Genomic DNA, 16043 nt, shown 5'->3' on the forward strand with positions numbered 1-16043 from the left:
GCGCCAAATTTGGCTTTAACCTTTCAACAGTTTTGAATTTCAAAATGAGATTGGACAGCCAAGTTTTGAATTTAGATTCCTGGTCAGGAGACAGGAATAAAAAGTCTTGAATTTTGTGAAAAACTAGCGTGAACAGAAAAAATAAACAATTACTCAGAATGGTAGAATTAGAAGAATCAAAACCGGTAGAATGGTAGAAAAGGACCAACGGAAGGCCCATCACGTTCACTTCATCCAAATTATTTAGAAAAAAACGAGATTATTCAAGATCCCTAGTATTTTGTTCTCAACTAAATCCTGATTCAGTTAACAAACCCAATAAACAGAATCTCTCACATATCCAGACGTTTTGAAGAAAGTTGGTCACAGGATTTCAACGGTAGGTTTTACTAGTAAGAAAAAACTAATCAATACAGTTTATTGTATGCTTTTCACTATAAAAGGGTTTTACAAAAACTGTGACACATGTTTTGTTATACAATAGCTTCATCAAGTTTATGCTTATTTTATTTCAAAATCTCAGGATTTTTTCAAATTAGATATGATTTGAAACAACAAAAAATACAAAAAGCAATAGAAAAATTATATGAAATATTTTTATTGATCAATATTTTTGTATATTTGAGAAGTGATACCAACTTCAAAAAACAGTGTCATTGAACCTAAAATTTGACCAGTTCCTATTTTATATACAATCATATGATTATATCAATCAAAATGATCAAGTGATCATAATCTATTTGTAGATTACAGCGGGTAATGAAGCCTTTTCATTCTCTCACAACTGTAAGGTACATAAGTACTTCAACTTCATTGAATGAGAAGTATAATTAAATTCTGAGTACCCACCATGGTTGGAATAAGGGTTCCAGTGTTAGCCATCTCACCTGAAACATCATTCACCAAATGAAAGATTTGGTTTTGTTAAGTTGTACTTATTTGGTTGACTGAATAGGTGTGAGCCACAATAAATGATATGTGGTTGCAGTGGAGAGCTGAATAGATCTACTCACTTTGGGCCTCCCCCTACCCTACCTTTACAATAGAAATAACTAAATTGTAAAATTAAACTTTAATTCGACTTATTTCTACATATGCTTTTTTTTATGCTGTTTGATTGGGATTCGTTTGTGTTTAGATAAAACTTTTTTCTTCTTCTTCTTCTGTTCATCATCATTTTTTGTTAAACTTCTGATGCTGCTCTGTTCTTTCTGTTGTTTCTTACTCACTGACTGTTTCTCAACATTTTCATTACTTTGCTCTTTCCTCCGTTTCTTAGCCACTGACTGTGTCTCCTCGATGTTTCCGTTGTTCTGTCCTTTCTTCTTCTTTTTACTTACTGGCTGATTCTCAACATTTTCATTACTTTGCTCATTCTTTCGTTTCTTAGTCACTGACTGTGTCTTCTCATTGTTTTCATTATTCTGTCGGTTCTTCTGTTTTTTACTTACTGATTGTTTCTCAACATTTTCATTACTTTGATCATTTCTCTGTTTCCTAGTCACTAACTCTATATCCTCGATGTTTTTATTGTTCTGTTCTTTCTGTTGTTTTTTACTTACTGATTGTTTCTCAACATTTTTATCGTTTTGCTCATGCCTCTGTTTCATAGTCACTGACTGAGTCTTCTCGATGTTTTCATTGTTCTGTTCTTTCTTCTGTTTTTTACTCATTGAAAATTTCTTCTCAACCTGCTCACTGCTTTTTTCTATTTTTCGCTTCCTATTCATTAATTGAGTCATCTCAACATTTTCAATGTTCTGTTCCTTCTTCTGCTTCTTACTTACAGATTGTATGGTAATATTTTTATCGCTCTTCCCTTTTGCTTGTTTTTTATTCTCTTCTATATTCTCCTCATGTCTTTCCTCGATACCGTTTTCTTTTTCAGTTGACTGTTCCAAGTCTTCTTCTTCTGCCTCAGGTTCTTCAACAATTTCAACAGATTTTGGAATCAGATTTGAGAACTTCCTAAGTTTTGCTACGAAAAATCCATCCATATTATGAGTATGGGGGTAAAACCTTCGTGTTAACTTAAGGGTCGGATGGAACCTATACTGCCTGTAATTTGTAAATCCTTCAGTACCAAAATCAAGTCCTGTTTCAACCAGTTTGACATTACGTTTTTTGAGAGCATAATCAATGACCCATTCATTTTCTTCAGGTAATATGGAACAGGTTGAATAGACGATATAACCTCCAGTTGCAGAATTGGCATTGACACAGTCGATAGCTGCCAAAAGAAGTTGGCGTTGCAAATTATAACACCTCTGAATGTCCAATTGATCTTTATTAGTTTTAACACTTTGATCTTTGGCGACAACACCAGTACCTGAAAACAAATTTTTATTTCAAAATCATCTTTTTTAAAACAATAAATAAAAATAAGGCACTATCATCTTTACACCAACAAATTTTGAGAAATTGCAAAAAACTACCATTATTTATATTGATAACATCTCAAAATTGAAGTTCTAATTTTTATAAACTTGATTTTTTGACGAAATATTATATTCATATGTCAAAGGTTCGAATCACAGTACGCAGATCATGATAAGCAATTTTTGAATACGTATGTTTCTCAATGAATGTTTCTATTTGGACTTCCATGGTCTGAAAAGTTATAGAAAACTTCCAAGAGAAAAAAATGAAAAATTAATGATATATTAACAATATTAATAGGTAATACTAAAAATAACTGGGGTATGATATTTGGATCAATCCACAGAAATTACTATCAAAAATAAAACAAGATAAATGATGAAAATATTTTTTTTAATGCAAATGAGAAAAAAAAAATTCAAACCAAGTTAATTTGCAACTTTTCAATTGTGCATTTTTCTTAATTTATCTTTGGTATTTTATTTTTATTTTTCATTTCTTTTATTTTCATTGTTTACATATTATTGACATTTCACTCTACCCCTTTATAAATTTGTTTTCATTTCAGATCACAATAATTTCCTTTGCTACATGAATTAGCGTTTTCATATTTTTAAATTTCATAGTCCCTATGATGAGAGGTAATACCTCGAAACCAGTCGGTAGGCGATCTATTCAAATAATTTTAGCATGGTCCCGCTGCTGGATGAACGAGAAACATCTGCAAGACTAACCTCTGTGACGTAACTGACATAAATGTCTGTTGGATATAATTCAATATCCAGCGTGGTATTAGCCGGGGAAGTAGTTATTTTTCGACAGGCATTTACCAGAACCTACTGTGTGGGTACGTTGGGGAGATGAATATTTCGAGACTCCATTTCAAAATATTCATTTTCTTATACGTATGTATCTCTCCTCGATACAGTTTTCAGACTTATTTGATTTATCTTTAAGTAACTCATCTGAATATTTTGGTTCAGTTATTTTTAATATTGTTGATATTTATAATGTTTCATTCATTTTTGTTTTTCATTTCATATTCTCTCAAAAATTTAATATCTGACAATGAAAAAAATTTTGCCAAAAACATTAAAGTCTATCCAAATCCAAGATAGAGTAAAACAAAACCGAAGCGTGATGTTCACGTGATCGCACAGTGTCAGATGGAAAGGGCAGCGTTCATTGGTGAATTCGCCTTCTTGGTACGAGTTCGGTACCAGCACAGGGTTGTACTCAGTCGTTTGTGTGGCGTGCGTTATAGTATATTGTTTAAAATTGTTTTCCAAGATGTCCAGTACAGACACTGCTGATGACACTGTGAGCTATCCTCTGAGTCCAGCCAGGAAACGATCCAAAAAAGACATTTGAGTGTTGAGATGAAAGAAGTGATTTTAAATGTGTTCAAGAAAGAGATGAAAGAAATTGAGACATCGACTGTCGACGAAGTCGTATCGAAAGTTTCCGATAAAATTGGAGTGTGTTGCGCTTCGATTTACAATGTTTTACGAGAATATAAACAAAATCATACATTTTCCAAACCGAATACAAATCAGAATCGTCAAAACATTATAAAATCGATAGATAATGCTGATAAACATGCAATCAGGAGGAAAGTGCATGAGAACTTTTTCAGAAATGAAATACCCACGATAGACAAAGTACTCACAGAAATAAATAAAGATGTTTTATTGCCAAGTTTTAAGCGGTCAACATTCCATAAAGTATTGAAAAATTTGAATTTTGTATGGAAAAAACGAGGGCGCAATAGTTTATTATTGGATAGAGAGGAAATTGTGTTATGGAGGATATTAAGACCTGCCTCAATCTCAATATATAAAAAGTAACCCTCGTATTTGTTTTATTTACTTACATACCTCTTCATAATTTCAGGTAAAGGAAAACGGCTTATTATTTGTCATCGGCAATGAGAATGGGTTTGTTGCTGAAGGGCTGTGGTGCTTTGAGTCGAAGAAAACTGGAGATTATCACGAAGAAATGAACGGTGAATCTTTCGAACCGTGGTTTTCCAAAGTTCTACCCCATCTGGAGGATAATGCTGTGATTGTAATGGACAATGCACCTTATCATTCGCGACGGTTAGAGAAGATTCCGACAATGTCTTCAAAGAAGGTTGAAATCCAAAATTGGCTGCGATCAAAGAATATTAGCTTTGAAGACTTAATGCTAAAAGTACAGCTACTAAAAATTGTCAAGGAGCGCAAGCTTGAATACCAAAAATATATAGTCGATGAGATGGCAGCAGGCCAAAACAAAATTGTCCTTCGCCTGCCTCCATACCACTGCGAGCTCAATCCCATCGAGTTAATATGGGCGGATGTGAAGAATTTTGTAGCTCAGTATAACACCACGTTAAAATTTGCATATCTCAAAGTACTTTTTGATGAGGCTTTGAAAAGAGTCACAGCGGAGAAATGGGAGAAGTGTGTTCGGCATATGATATCGGAAGTCGAGACAAAGATGTGGAAGCTTGATAACATAATAGAGGCACAAATCGAGCCACTGATAATTTAGATTGGTGAGGATGACACTACTGATGAAGAGACAAATTCATCCAGTTGAATAATTTTGATTAATATTCCTTTTGATTTTACTTAAAATAAAAATTATCAATAAAGAAATAATTACGTTTCTTTTCATATAATGCTTGAGTGCCCTGTGAAAAATCCAATGAAAATATTTTTATATTACACATATTATCTGCATTTTTCCCGTTAAACTGCAAAACTTGTGCATTTCACTCGTTATTATAAAAAAGTTTTCCTAAGTATGATATAGCATTTGCGATCAACAAGATGTTGGTTCTGAATACGACCCTGGCCAATTCTTGGGATTTTCAATATCACGTGCGTAGAGCATGTCAATGTTTACATCCACTCTGTCTTGGATTTGAATTTGCTTTAGATATCCTTCAAGTATAGGCGATTGATTACAAAACGTAAATTTAGATTGTCTTTTTAAATCTTCAACTTTTCAAAACGTCATTGCTTAGGCATATAGATATACCCATATTGGGAACTGCCTGACTCGCCTATTTCATCAAAGTCTCCTGAAAACACTGCAGTCTCGCAGGCTTATTGTGTTTTTCCCTATCTTTTTCATAACACACATTCTGAAAATCTTGTTCCCCTTAACAGTTTTTACAGGTCCCTTGCTGGATGTCTGCCATATGGACATAATTTGGGTTGTTCCTAAACATAGAATATGTCAAACTGCATCTGTCTTTTTGTTGTATGGCCTACAGATAAGGTGTCTGTTTATTCAGATGTCCTCTCCAAGGACACTGCCAAGTGAATAGCCCTGTAATTGTTCTGAGCCGATTCCTGCTTTGATGAAGCAGTTCATCAGTTCATTTTTCTGGCAGTCCGTTAACGTTCACATGAGCCATTTATGCATTCAAATTCAGGATAAATTGTGAAACAGAATTAATGAAACTCACCTGTACAAGGTGCATCCAGAAGTGCCCTATCAAATCCTTTCATAAAATCTGGATACTTTCGTCCATCCATTGAGGTTACTGCTGAATTTATAACACCCATCCTGTGAAAATTACCAACAACTGCTTTAATCCTGTCCTTATTTATGTCATTTGCAAATAAGACACCTGTATTTTTCATAACTGCTGCTATATGAGATGCCTTTCCTCCCGGAGCAGAAGCCATGTCCAATATTCTTTCATTTTCTTGAGGATCCAAGGCCATGACAGGAAGCATACTTGATGCACCCTGAAAAATTAAATAACTGAAGAAGAGTTATTTAACTCTATGTCTGATCCATGTAATTTCCTTTCAGTATAATGAGTTGAGTGAAAGGGAATCACCTTTGTTGAATACAAGAAATTTAATTTGATTGTGAATTTCTCTGGTACATAAAAAGGCAGACAGATACACATGGTATCTTAACAATAGCTATTTTGTTTATTTTAGAATCTATTTACTCGAAAGAAAACATCACTCATCTTCTGGGATTTTCACTAGTTTTTCAAAAACGCAACATACTTTTCGCTATACAATAGCTTCTTCAGGTGTATATTGACACACCTGAAAAAGTTATTGTATAGTAAAACATGTGTTGCGTATTGTATGCGTAGTATTGTATGTGTAGTGAAAATCTCACAATAAAGTGTTTCTTGAATACATTATATTCAATTCTTCAGTTGGGAACTCAATCATATTTTTTACGAAATTGCTGACCTTTAATTGTAAAAACTATATATTCACAAAAACTTGACTGATAAATATTTTGAATGATTTGTATTCACACTACTAGTACCTCAATCTGTTCATTTAATCTTTCTGTTTATTCATTATATTTTTTTATTTTTTCATTTGAAGACTTTGTTAGGTGATTAACTGAAGATTACCTGAACATTAACTGAAATTTCTTAATAAGATGTGAAAATATTCAAACAAATTACCCCAAGTATTTAGGTGATATTGAGTTATAGTTATATCGAGTGAAAACCACATTCACTCAGTATAATTCTATCAAAGCTATTTTCAGGATCTGTTAGTCGTGGTCTAACATATGAGGTTTCATGCCATATGTTTTGTATACAAATAAGGTATTCCAGTCTTTAAAGCACAAATCCACATCTACCACAGATGTTTTATTACATAGGTGGGTGGGCCTGGATTTGTTTCTATTTATACAATTATTTGCTCAGATGCATGTGAAGTTTAATGTAGGTAGCCTATAGTCTTCAATCATAGCTCTGAGATCTATCCAAGACTTTATAGGGAGGCAATAGAAATTGAGAAACACAGGCTTCATATGAATGGATGAGGAAATTAACATTATTTTATTATTATCATTGTATTATTAAACAAAGTTCAAGACTAAGGACAGAGTCCTATGAAAGTCTAATAAAATACAGATTCACATGAACACTGGTAAAAGAATGAACATAAAAGCCTAGAACAAAAATTCTGAACAATGGATTCAAAACAAGAATCATCGATTCTGTTCTAGTTAGCATTGATAGATGTAACAGTGGTGACTTCTTAGTTTAGGCCATTCCACGTACTGAAAGTCTGGTTACATAAAAAGTGGTGTGATTATTTGGTCTTGAATTTTTCCTTTTTCAATTTCAACCCATAATCACCTAATCTATCATCAAAGTTTCAAATGAGCATTTGACCTAGGCCAGCATAGTTGTATTTGAGTATGCAGAAGGAGAAAATGAGATCTCCACCAAGCCTATGCTGCTAAAAACGCATAAAAACCAGCAGACCACGGCCAACAAACACATAAATGCATAAAAACCAGCAGACCACGGCCAACAAACACGGAAAATAGCTGAGAAACTTTTTTCCGGACGTGAAAGTTTACACTCTGATAGCATAATTCAATAATGTGTGACAACAGAAAAATAAGAAATGTCAGTTATGTCTATAATCAATTTTCCTGTTCATGTAAACTGAAAAACCTAATGAATAATTAGTCTATAGGTAATAATTTTCAGATTTTCAACAAACTATATCCTGAAGATTCTGTTAACTGTATAAAGATTCTGATAACTGTAATAAGTATTTCTCAGGGTCAAATTTTTTATAATTGACCAAGTCCATCTTATTCTTACTGCCAGGCAAAGAAAAGCAAGATCTATTCGATATGAAACAGATCTACTTACATCGTGAGTTGAATCTTATTCTAGTAAAAATCCAAGAGAGTAAAATATGTTATGTATATGTACTTTCCCAGAACAAAATTTGGACCCCAATTTCAATTTCATTAACTTAAAGATCACATTACTGAAATAAGTATGTCATTCAATTTTTTTCGTTAAAATGTCAAAATTTTTCCACAAAACTCAAAAGCTACAAACAAAGAAGTTACTTTGGCTGGAAGACTATACTCCGGATAAAAGAGAAGAGATTATTCGTCAGTCACATTATCTGAAAACCTTCTTACGAATTATGGCAATTTATGAAAAATTTTTTCAACTGGCATTCTGTTGAACTTTTTGTGGCAATGGTTCAACTATTTTTATATAGTTGAATGCGTTCGTAATCAAAAGAGGAAAATAAAGTTGCGTAATGACTTTTTATTGACAACTACTTCAAAACAAACATCAACATCTAAAACACGTCTACAGGGCACACTCAAAATTAAATGAAACAGTTCAATACAGAGCTGACTAAAAATCAACCATTTCTAACACATTCATCATTTCATTCAACTCCCCTGTGACTGAGGAAGCTGATGCTGAGAATTTTCAAGTATTACAAAAAAAAAACTATCATCGGTAAGGTTTTCAATAGGTATAAAGCGGCTTATTGCACATTACCTTCCAGGCTATAAAATTACTTTTGTTAAACATCTACTTATTTTAATAGCAGCTAATATAATTATTTGTCATATTTCAATATGGACTTTTCTCGCCTAAAAAATAAATGCATATGACTACTCAATATATGTGTTGTCCAAGTTGTCAATAAGTATTCAATTCATTTATTCAAATATTCAAGTACCTAACACTTTATTGTGAGATTTTCACTGAACACTTTCCAATACTGCAACACTTGTTTCGGTATTTAATAGCTTCTGTGTTTGTAGTATGAACACACCTAGAGCTACTGTAAAGTAAAAAATGTGATTCAATTTTGTCAACTATTCAGTTTAAATCTCACAAAATGTTATGAATTTTCATCAAGTATCAGTCAATTCCATCACATACTTATAATAAAATACCTACAAAAATATTAGTTACTGAAGAAAATCATGTATAATTCAAATATTGACTAGCTCTAATAAAGAAAAATTATACAACATGCAGTGAAAAATTATAAAATACATACATACCTGTATCATATAATGACCTGCAAGATATTCAGGAGTAGCACCCATTGGAACTTGCGATGAATAGACAACAAGTCCAACTTTACTCCATTTTCCGATGGGATCTAAATTAACTCCACGATTGATTAAAGCCTGTGCTAGATCCCTGCGTCTAGTTTTAAGACTGTTTGTTCTAATAGTAAGTGGTCGTTGAACTTCACTGGCTTCTAAAAATTCCAAAAGTTCGGACAGTGGAAAAAGTTGCATGAACCTTTCCATCAAAAAGTCATTATAACTATAATAGGTGCATAAATCTGATTTAAGTATCTCTAAATACTCAGTACGAGAATGTTTATTATCTCTCAGTTTACTAAAATCTGATAATACAGCAACTACCTCTCTTATTCTTTGTTGAACATCTTGTAAACTTTGAATATCTTGCTCGGTCTTTTTTGTTGGAAATTTGAATGTTTCTTGATTGGCAATGTTTAACTGCATTTCTTCGTCTGCCAATTTCTGTTCCTTCAATTGTTTTTTCTTGAGCTTGATATTCTGCTTCTCAATAGGAAGCAAGTCATCATCTTCATCTTTGTCACTCTCGGAATCTGTGTATTCATCCATTTCATCAGAATTATCAGATAAATTATTCAAATTCTCAATTCCAAAATTTGCCTCAGATTGCATTTCACCAACTTCATTTTCATCATTGGAGGATTCTTCACCCCCATTTTCATCATCTCCTGTTTCATCATTATCGGTTTCATTTTCAGAGTCAGCATTTCCTTGGGCAGAAGAAACACTTTTTTTCTTTGGTTTCAACCAAAGTTTATTCTCATCAGAGAACCCCTTTCTTGGCTGACTTTCAATTTCATCTTCGCTCTTTACATCTGATTCATCTGATTCTTCCGAGAAGTGTTGTTTACTTTGATTTTTCTTGGGTTTTAATTTAGCTGAAGAAATGTTCTGTTTCTCTTGGCGCTCCAAAGATTTGTTTAACCGATTTCTGGCTCGAATTATTTGCTTTCTACTCAATTTTTTTTCAACCTTGGGGATCTGAGGATCCTTTTGTTTCTTGGCTTTCCTTCCGGGGCCTTTTTTAACGATCACTCCTTCACTGAACTTTGCTTTTCGCCCCATATTCAAATCGGTGTTGTACACAAAAACATGAATAACTTTTATGAAAAACCTCACGTGTAAATCCTTTCAAAATTGGAAAGATGGAATAAGGTTAGGAGTTGTAATACAGGGTTACCACTCGATATTTTTTAGTACTAAAATTTAAATAAATTAGTAATAAATTTAATTATTTCGATTCATTTGTATGTGCGTATAGAGATAATTTTTCAGAAGTTTGCATAGACTCGCAGAACTAAATACCAAATTCCATGTCTAGACACTAGACACTGTCAAGAGAAGTTTAATATAAACTGTCACTATGTACTTCAAAACGATAACCACTAAGAGAATAATCCGAATAATCGAATAATGGTAATAAATTGTTCTTCGTCGTAACAATTCATAAAGATGTGCTCGTTCAATACATATCTGAGCGGTCGATTAACTCACTTCGCTCGACAAGCGTTCGATAAATCAGATTTCTTATTTACTTTACCTATATTTGTTTTGTGTTCGGTATACCGAACACAATGAGAAAATGAATGTGATCGGTCAGCTCCAAAATATGAAATCATATTTGAAAAGTTATTATAAATATATCACAACATTTGAATCAGTTGACAAAACTACTATGCTAGCGAAATATGTTGTGATATATTTTTCAAATAAAGTTTGTGGAGATCAAATCGTGAGGTGCAGTTTTTGAAATTACTATGGTTCTTCATCAAGTAACGGCCGAATCAATCATGAAATTTTATTTTCATTATAGGGCCGTATCCTCTGTATATAATACAAAGCCACGCTCTATTCAGTTTGATCAATGAGCGTAAACTCTCTGTAAAACTGTAATTCGTTCAGCCAAGCGTGACTTAAAGATAAAGTTGAGCTCGAATGTAAATAGCATGTATCGTAATTACACAAGCTATGTCTCAAGTACAGACAAGAGATTTCATATTTTGGATATTCATTGCCGGCACATATGGATACGGAAAATGTAATTATGTAGAAGAATGTTCAAACAACGATGGTAATAATATAATAATAAGAAGAAGAACAAAGTTGCTACAACAAATATGCTTGCCGTTCCAATCTTACTCTACTCGTTTGGAGTAGTGAAGTGGACTTGGGAGGAGCTGTATCAACTCGACGTAAATACCCGAAAAATGATGCATTCCTATGTGGGTTTGCATCTCAAATCTTCTGTTGCACGGTTGTACTTCCCCCGACAACAGGGAGGCTGTGGACTTTTGAGTTTGGAGTGTACACATGTCAGAATGTTACTGGATACAGCCTGTAAAGTCGTCAGGAGTTCGGATCCCCTTCTCTGCATGGTTCGTGACCATGAGAGAGCAGGAATTGGAGCATTTCTCTGTAGGGCAGCTGCCCGAGCAGCTGATGAACTCGGTGTAGTTTTCGACTCTGAACGAGGTGACCACAACTCTGTCACCGAGTTGGAACTTGTTCAGCAAAAAGTTCAGATAAAACCCGCAGAAATCACCTTACTTCTGCCGAGACACAAGGATAAGCCAATGCATGGGGTCTTCTTCAATAACATTGGAGACCTTGGCTTATCAAAGCGCATGACGTTCGCCGCTTTTCTCAGAGGTCGAATGGGCTGAAGTCGGAAACTGAGGAGTTCATCATGACTTACCAGGATGGTGTCTTCAATACCTTAGTCTACCGCAGTCGCGTGATGGGTTTGGAGGTTCCTGACACAAGGTGCAGGGCCTGCCGCGAGATGCCCGAGACCCTAATGCACTTGTTATCAGCATGTCCAGCATATGCGGTCTCGGCCTGTATCCATCGACATAACGCGGCCCTAAGAGTGCTATATCACCATCTACGGCCCTCTTAACGGTATTGACGAGACACCGGTGTTGTCCTACGCTCCGGCGGATATTGAATCCGTTGAGGGGAACGAGAAGTGCCGAATTTATTGGAACTATTCGTTCCCCTCCCTCAGGCTCATACAAGCTAATGAGCCTGATGTAGTCCTTCTCGACCACCAGAGCAAAACTATATTTGTCGTGGAGTTTTCAGCTCCTGGCGAGACGAATATCGTCAGAAAAGAGGAGGGCAAATACACACAGATGCAGAAGGCTGTCATTCTTGGCTCACTACGCTTGCTCAGGGCACATGATTCTCGGACCCAATGATCACTTGCCACACGGTGTGGGGAGTGGTCGTTGGTTGATAATGCTGGAGCGCCCTCCCGAATGTATCGGGGCTTCGGGGGATAGGACCTGACCAGCGCATACTACGGTAAAAATAAAAATCATATTTACAACAAATGAAACTTGTCAATACAATAAACAAGTCACTAATTAAAAGAGGTTGACTCCACACAAAATACAAAGAATAATATTACATTAACATTTTCTAAAAGTCGTTAATTGTTTCAAAATTATGGATTACCGGTAAAAGCCATGAGTTGTAGAACAAAAAAAACTCATGGCTTTTACCGGTAATCCATAATTTTGGAACAATTAATGATTTTTAGAAAATTTCAATTTAATATTCTTCTTTGTATTCTGTGAGGAGTCAATCTCTTTTAATTCGTGACTTGTTTATTGTATTGACACGTTTTATTTGTTTAAATATAACACTCTTTTCGACACGATCAACCTCACTAACTAACACTTGTCCCTGAAGATTATAATAAATTTTATCGAAATATTGGAATAACTTATGTTATAAAAGTACACTTCCGTTCTGCTGATGATCTCCCAAAGAAAATTTCCAAGTTTTGTATTGTGTGTATATATATATATATATATATATATATATATATATATATATATATATATATATTCATAACATCATTTTTTTTTCATAACAAACTGTAATATACTTTTTTCATATCAATGTATTGATGGATGGAAAGGCGTAATTGGGAGCTTATCCATTCCTTTATTTCTGATTTTAATAAATGACGGGAATTGTATTTTTTAATTTCTTGAGAGATCAAGCTATATAATTAAAGTCCCAAGTAGACATAATTTTTTTGTAGAGTGCTTTTTTCTGGTCTTGGTATAACAGAGGAATTGCTTTTGTGGCGTCTAAGAATGACAATTTGCTGTTGACTTCTTTCTCCATTGTAACGAATTGGTGAAGAGGACAACCACCATCAATCGACTAAGAAGGAATCATCAAGACTCTAGTAGACCGTGCTTTCGGGCTCTGTAATACAAAAGAAGGTTTCGAAAAGGAACTAACCTCATCAAAAATGACCTTCAACGAAATGGTTACTCCAAAGTGATGGAACAGACTTTGGCTAGACGACAGCAAGAGCCTCGCACAAGGAAGAGAAGCTGCCACAAACAGTACTTGTACTTTCCTACTTCAGAGGATTATCGGAAAGGATAAGAAGAATTGTGTCCAAGTACAGCATCAGAATCTGCTTCAGATCTGGGGACACTATCCGTAACAGCCTCACGAAAACTAGGCCACCAAACGCGGACTGCGATTCCAAGAATTGCATTTACCGGATACCCTGCGAGTGCGGAGAATCAGAATCATACATATCGGTGAAACTATGAGGCCATTGAAAGTTCGCATTGCCGAGCACAAGAAACAAATTTTCAATTTCCATCTCGTGTTAATAGTACAATTTTTTTATTGTTGCTTGTATTTTATTTCATTGTAATTTTAGTTTTTTGCTTAATATAATTGTTATTTTTCAGCTAATCTTTTTTAATTTGTTATAGTTTCTTTCAGGAATTTCAAATCAATTCATATCATATTAGACAATGAAAGCCCGAACTAATGAAATGAACTTCACTAGAGTTGTATATATATATAAAAAATTATAATTCTTTTTTAATGTAAATAAAATTAGTTTGTAATTATTGAAACTTATTGTTGAGGTTTATGTAATCTCCTAAAAACTTCTACTCCATTTTTTCAACTTCATCATCTCTAATGTAATGTAACGCAACTTTTCAAAATTATAATCTTGAAAACCGAAAACTTAGGCCACGTAACATTGATTTTGGGAATGTAATTCTTCCGTATTCAGATGAAGAATTCAAAAAGTAATTTCAAATACTTGATTTTCTGTCACATATTGCAATATAGATTTTGAAAATTTCATGTCTAGTTGCGCACCTAAATTATACTCCAAATTTATGCTACTCTTGAATTCACTATATGTGTAAGTAATTATTCTATAGATTAACTCATGAGATTGAATGATGGAATATGTTAAGAAATTATAAATGACGGAACACATTTATGTCATATTTTAAAAATGACGCTGAAATATTCTTAACGTCCACTTTGGCCCATCTCTTTAGATGGGTCGTTGTGAGCTTGCCGTGACATCATGTGTGACGTTTTCGCCGCGACCACAACGAACGCGGTCACAGTATTTCTGTATATACAAAATACTGTGACGCGGTCGTCAAGTGGAACGGCTAAAGCAGTGTTGCCGATTGGCGGATAATTATCCGATTTGCGGATAATTTGAAGGGTTGGCGGATAATTTTCTCACCCTGTCGAAAATCGGATAGTTAGGATCCGACTGAATGTTTAGACTTGACAACAGCGATATTTCGTGTTGAAGCATAGGGTTGAGATAATGAGATTCTGTGTAACGAAGAATTCTATTGTCGAATTTCCTTTATTCCATGAAAAGTAGAATTCTGTAGTACATGTTATCCCATCGCAGTGTCCGTCACGCGAGAGATTCCGCTATTCACTATCAGATGTCGCGTATAGAGCGGTTCTCCCCACACTGAAGTTCCATTTTCATAATATTTACCTACGCAATTGATAATTGATTATTGTTTCGGTCGTTTAATGATTTGAAGTGAATAGAAGTTTTCAAATAAGTTGTTCTAAATAAAAGCGTTGTTGGTTGCTTCATTTGCACATCCTAAGGAAATAAAAAAAAATGTACAAGTGGCTTATTGATCATAAGGTAAAACTTTATATGCTAATATAAGTACTATTTTTTGTTGTGGGTTTTAGAAGAAGGAAAAACGGATACCAGAACTACCAATTAAGCCGTCTTCAGAGGTTGTGATCGGGAACGAAAAGCCAAAGGCAAATGATCAAGAGAAACCAGGTTGTAGTACCGTTCCTACCACAACCTGTGATAGACCTAGGGGTGCCGATAAATGGGGGGAACCTTCGACGTCCTTTGCGACAGAGACAGAGCAAACCTCTGGAAATGATTTTGTGAGTATTTTTTCATAAAGGTACAAATAATCTACTGTTTATTAAAACAAAAATATTTGGAATAGATAATTCAGTATTACATTCGTTTATTTTAGGCTGCAATTTCTCAACCAGAAAGAAAAAAGAAAAAAATTGGAAATCCTGGAGAAAGGGAAAAGAAGATTGGCTTCGTACTTTCTTGGATCAACAATCCCAAATTTAAGGGTTGGTTGGAAAAGTCTTCAAAACCAGCAGGTCGAGGAACAGAGTTTGCCTTTTGTAACGTATGCAATATGGATGTGGTAGCTCATAAAACTGTCCTTATTAAACACTCGATTAGTGAAAAACACAAATTAAATTGACAAAAAGTGTCTACAAGCACCAAGATCACAGAACTTTTCACGGAAAACAGCGAAGAAATTGCCGTCAGAATCGCGGAAATAAAACTTTGTGCCCTGTTGGCTACAAACCAAATATCTTTTTTGCTGATGGATACTTTGTGCCCACTTTTAAAAAATATTTTTCATGATATACGTAACTTTTTTGTTTTTTCAATCTTTTTTTTTATATGTTAATGCTACCAAAGA

At 34.3% G+C, this 16043-nt stretch overlaps 2 protein-coding genes across 2 annotated transcripts; one reads left to right on the forward strand and one right to left on the reverse strand.

Annotated features, from left to right (window-relative positions):
* Positions 1 to 1057: 1057 nt before the first annotated feature.
* On the reverse strand, positions 1058 to 10459 carry LOC111501957 (uncharacterized). Its single transcript, XM_023155892.2, has 3 exons — positions 9205 to 10459; positions 5840 to 6125; positions 1058 to 2329 (listed from the first exon to the last, which is right to left on the reverse strand). Exons 1-3 carry the CDS (start codon positions 10315 to 10317, stop codon positions 1089 to 1091), a joined length of 2640 nt encoding a protein of 879 aa, XP_023011660.2. The 5' UTR covers positions 10318 to 10459; the 3' UTR covers positions 1058 to 1088.
* Positions 10460 to 14710: 4251 nt separating this feature from the next.
* On the forward strand, positions 14711 to 15987 carry LOC141482332 (uncharacterized). The gene is made up of 3 exons (XM_074175414.1): positions 14711 to 15217; positions 15268 to 15477; positions 15573 to 15987. The coding sequence occupies exons 1-3, from the start codon at positions 15191 to 15193 to the stop codon at positions 15816 to 15818; spliced, it is 483 nt and encodes a 160-aa protein (XP_074031515.1). The 5' UTR covers positions 14711 to 15190; the 3' UTR covers positions 15819 to 15987.
* Positions 15988 to 16043: the final 56 nt, after the last annotated feature.

This window comes from Leptinotarsa decemlineata, unplaced genomic scaffold (genome assembly GCF_025532065.1).
Source record: "Leptinotarsa decemlineata unplaced genomic scaffold, Ldec_3_MD MMD2_tig00001019_RagTag_RagTag, whole genome shotgun sequence".
NCBI classification, from domain to species: Eukaryota; Metazoa; Arthropoda; class Insecta; order Coleoptera; family Chrysomelidae; genus Leptinotarsa; species Leptinotarsa decemlineata.

Excerpts from the sequence above, each read along its gene's own strand:
- LOC111501957 (XM_023155892.2), bottom strand. The coding sequence starts at position 10,317 with ATGGGGCGAAAAGCAAAGTTCAGTGAAGGAGTGATCGTTAAAAAAGGC. Across the intron at positions 6,126-9,204 it reads CAGGTCATTATATGATACAG|GGTGCATCAAGTATGCTTCC; the intron begins GTATGTATGTAT and ends TTAATTTTTCAG. Across the intron at positions 2,330-5,839 it reads TCTGGATGCACCTTGTACAG|GTACTGGTGTTGTCGCCAAA; the intron begins GTGAGTTTCATT and ends ATTTGTTTTCAG.
- LOC141482332 (XM_074175414.1), top strand. The coding sequence starts at position 15,191 with ATGTACAAGTGGCTTATTGATCATAAG. Across the intron at positions 15,218-15,267 it reads AGTGGCTTATTGATCATAAG|AAGAAGGAAAAACGGATACC; the intron begins GTAAAACTTTAT and ends TGTGGGTTTTAG. Across the intron at positions 15,478-15,572 it reads AAACCTCTGGAAATGATTTT|GCTGCAATTTCTCAACCAGA; the intron begins GTGAGTATTTTT and ends CGTTTATTTTAG.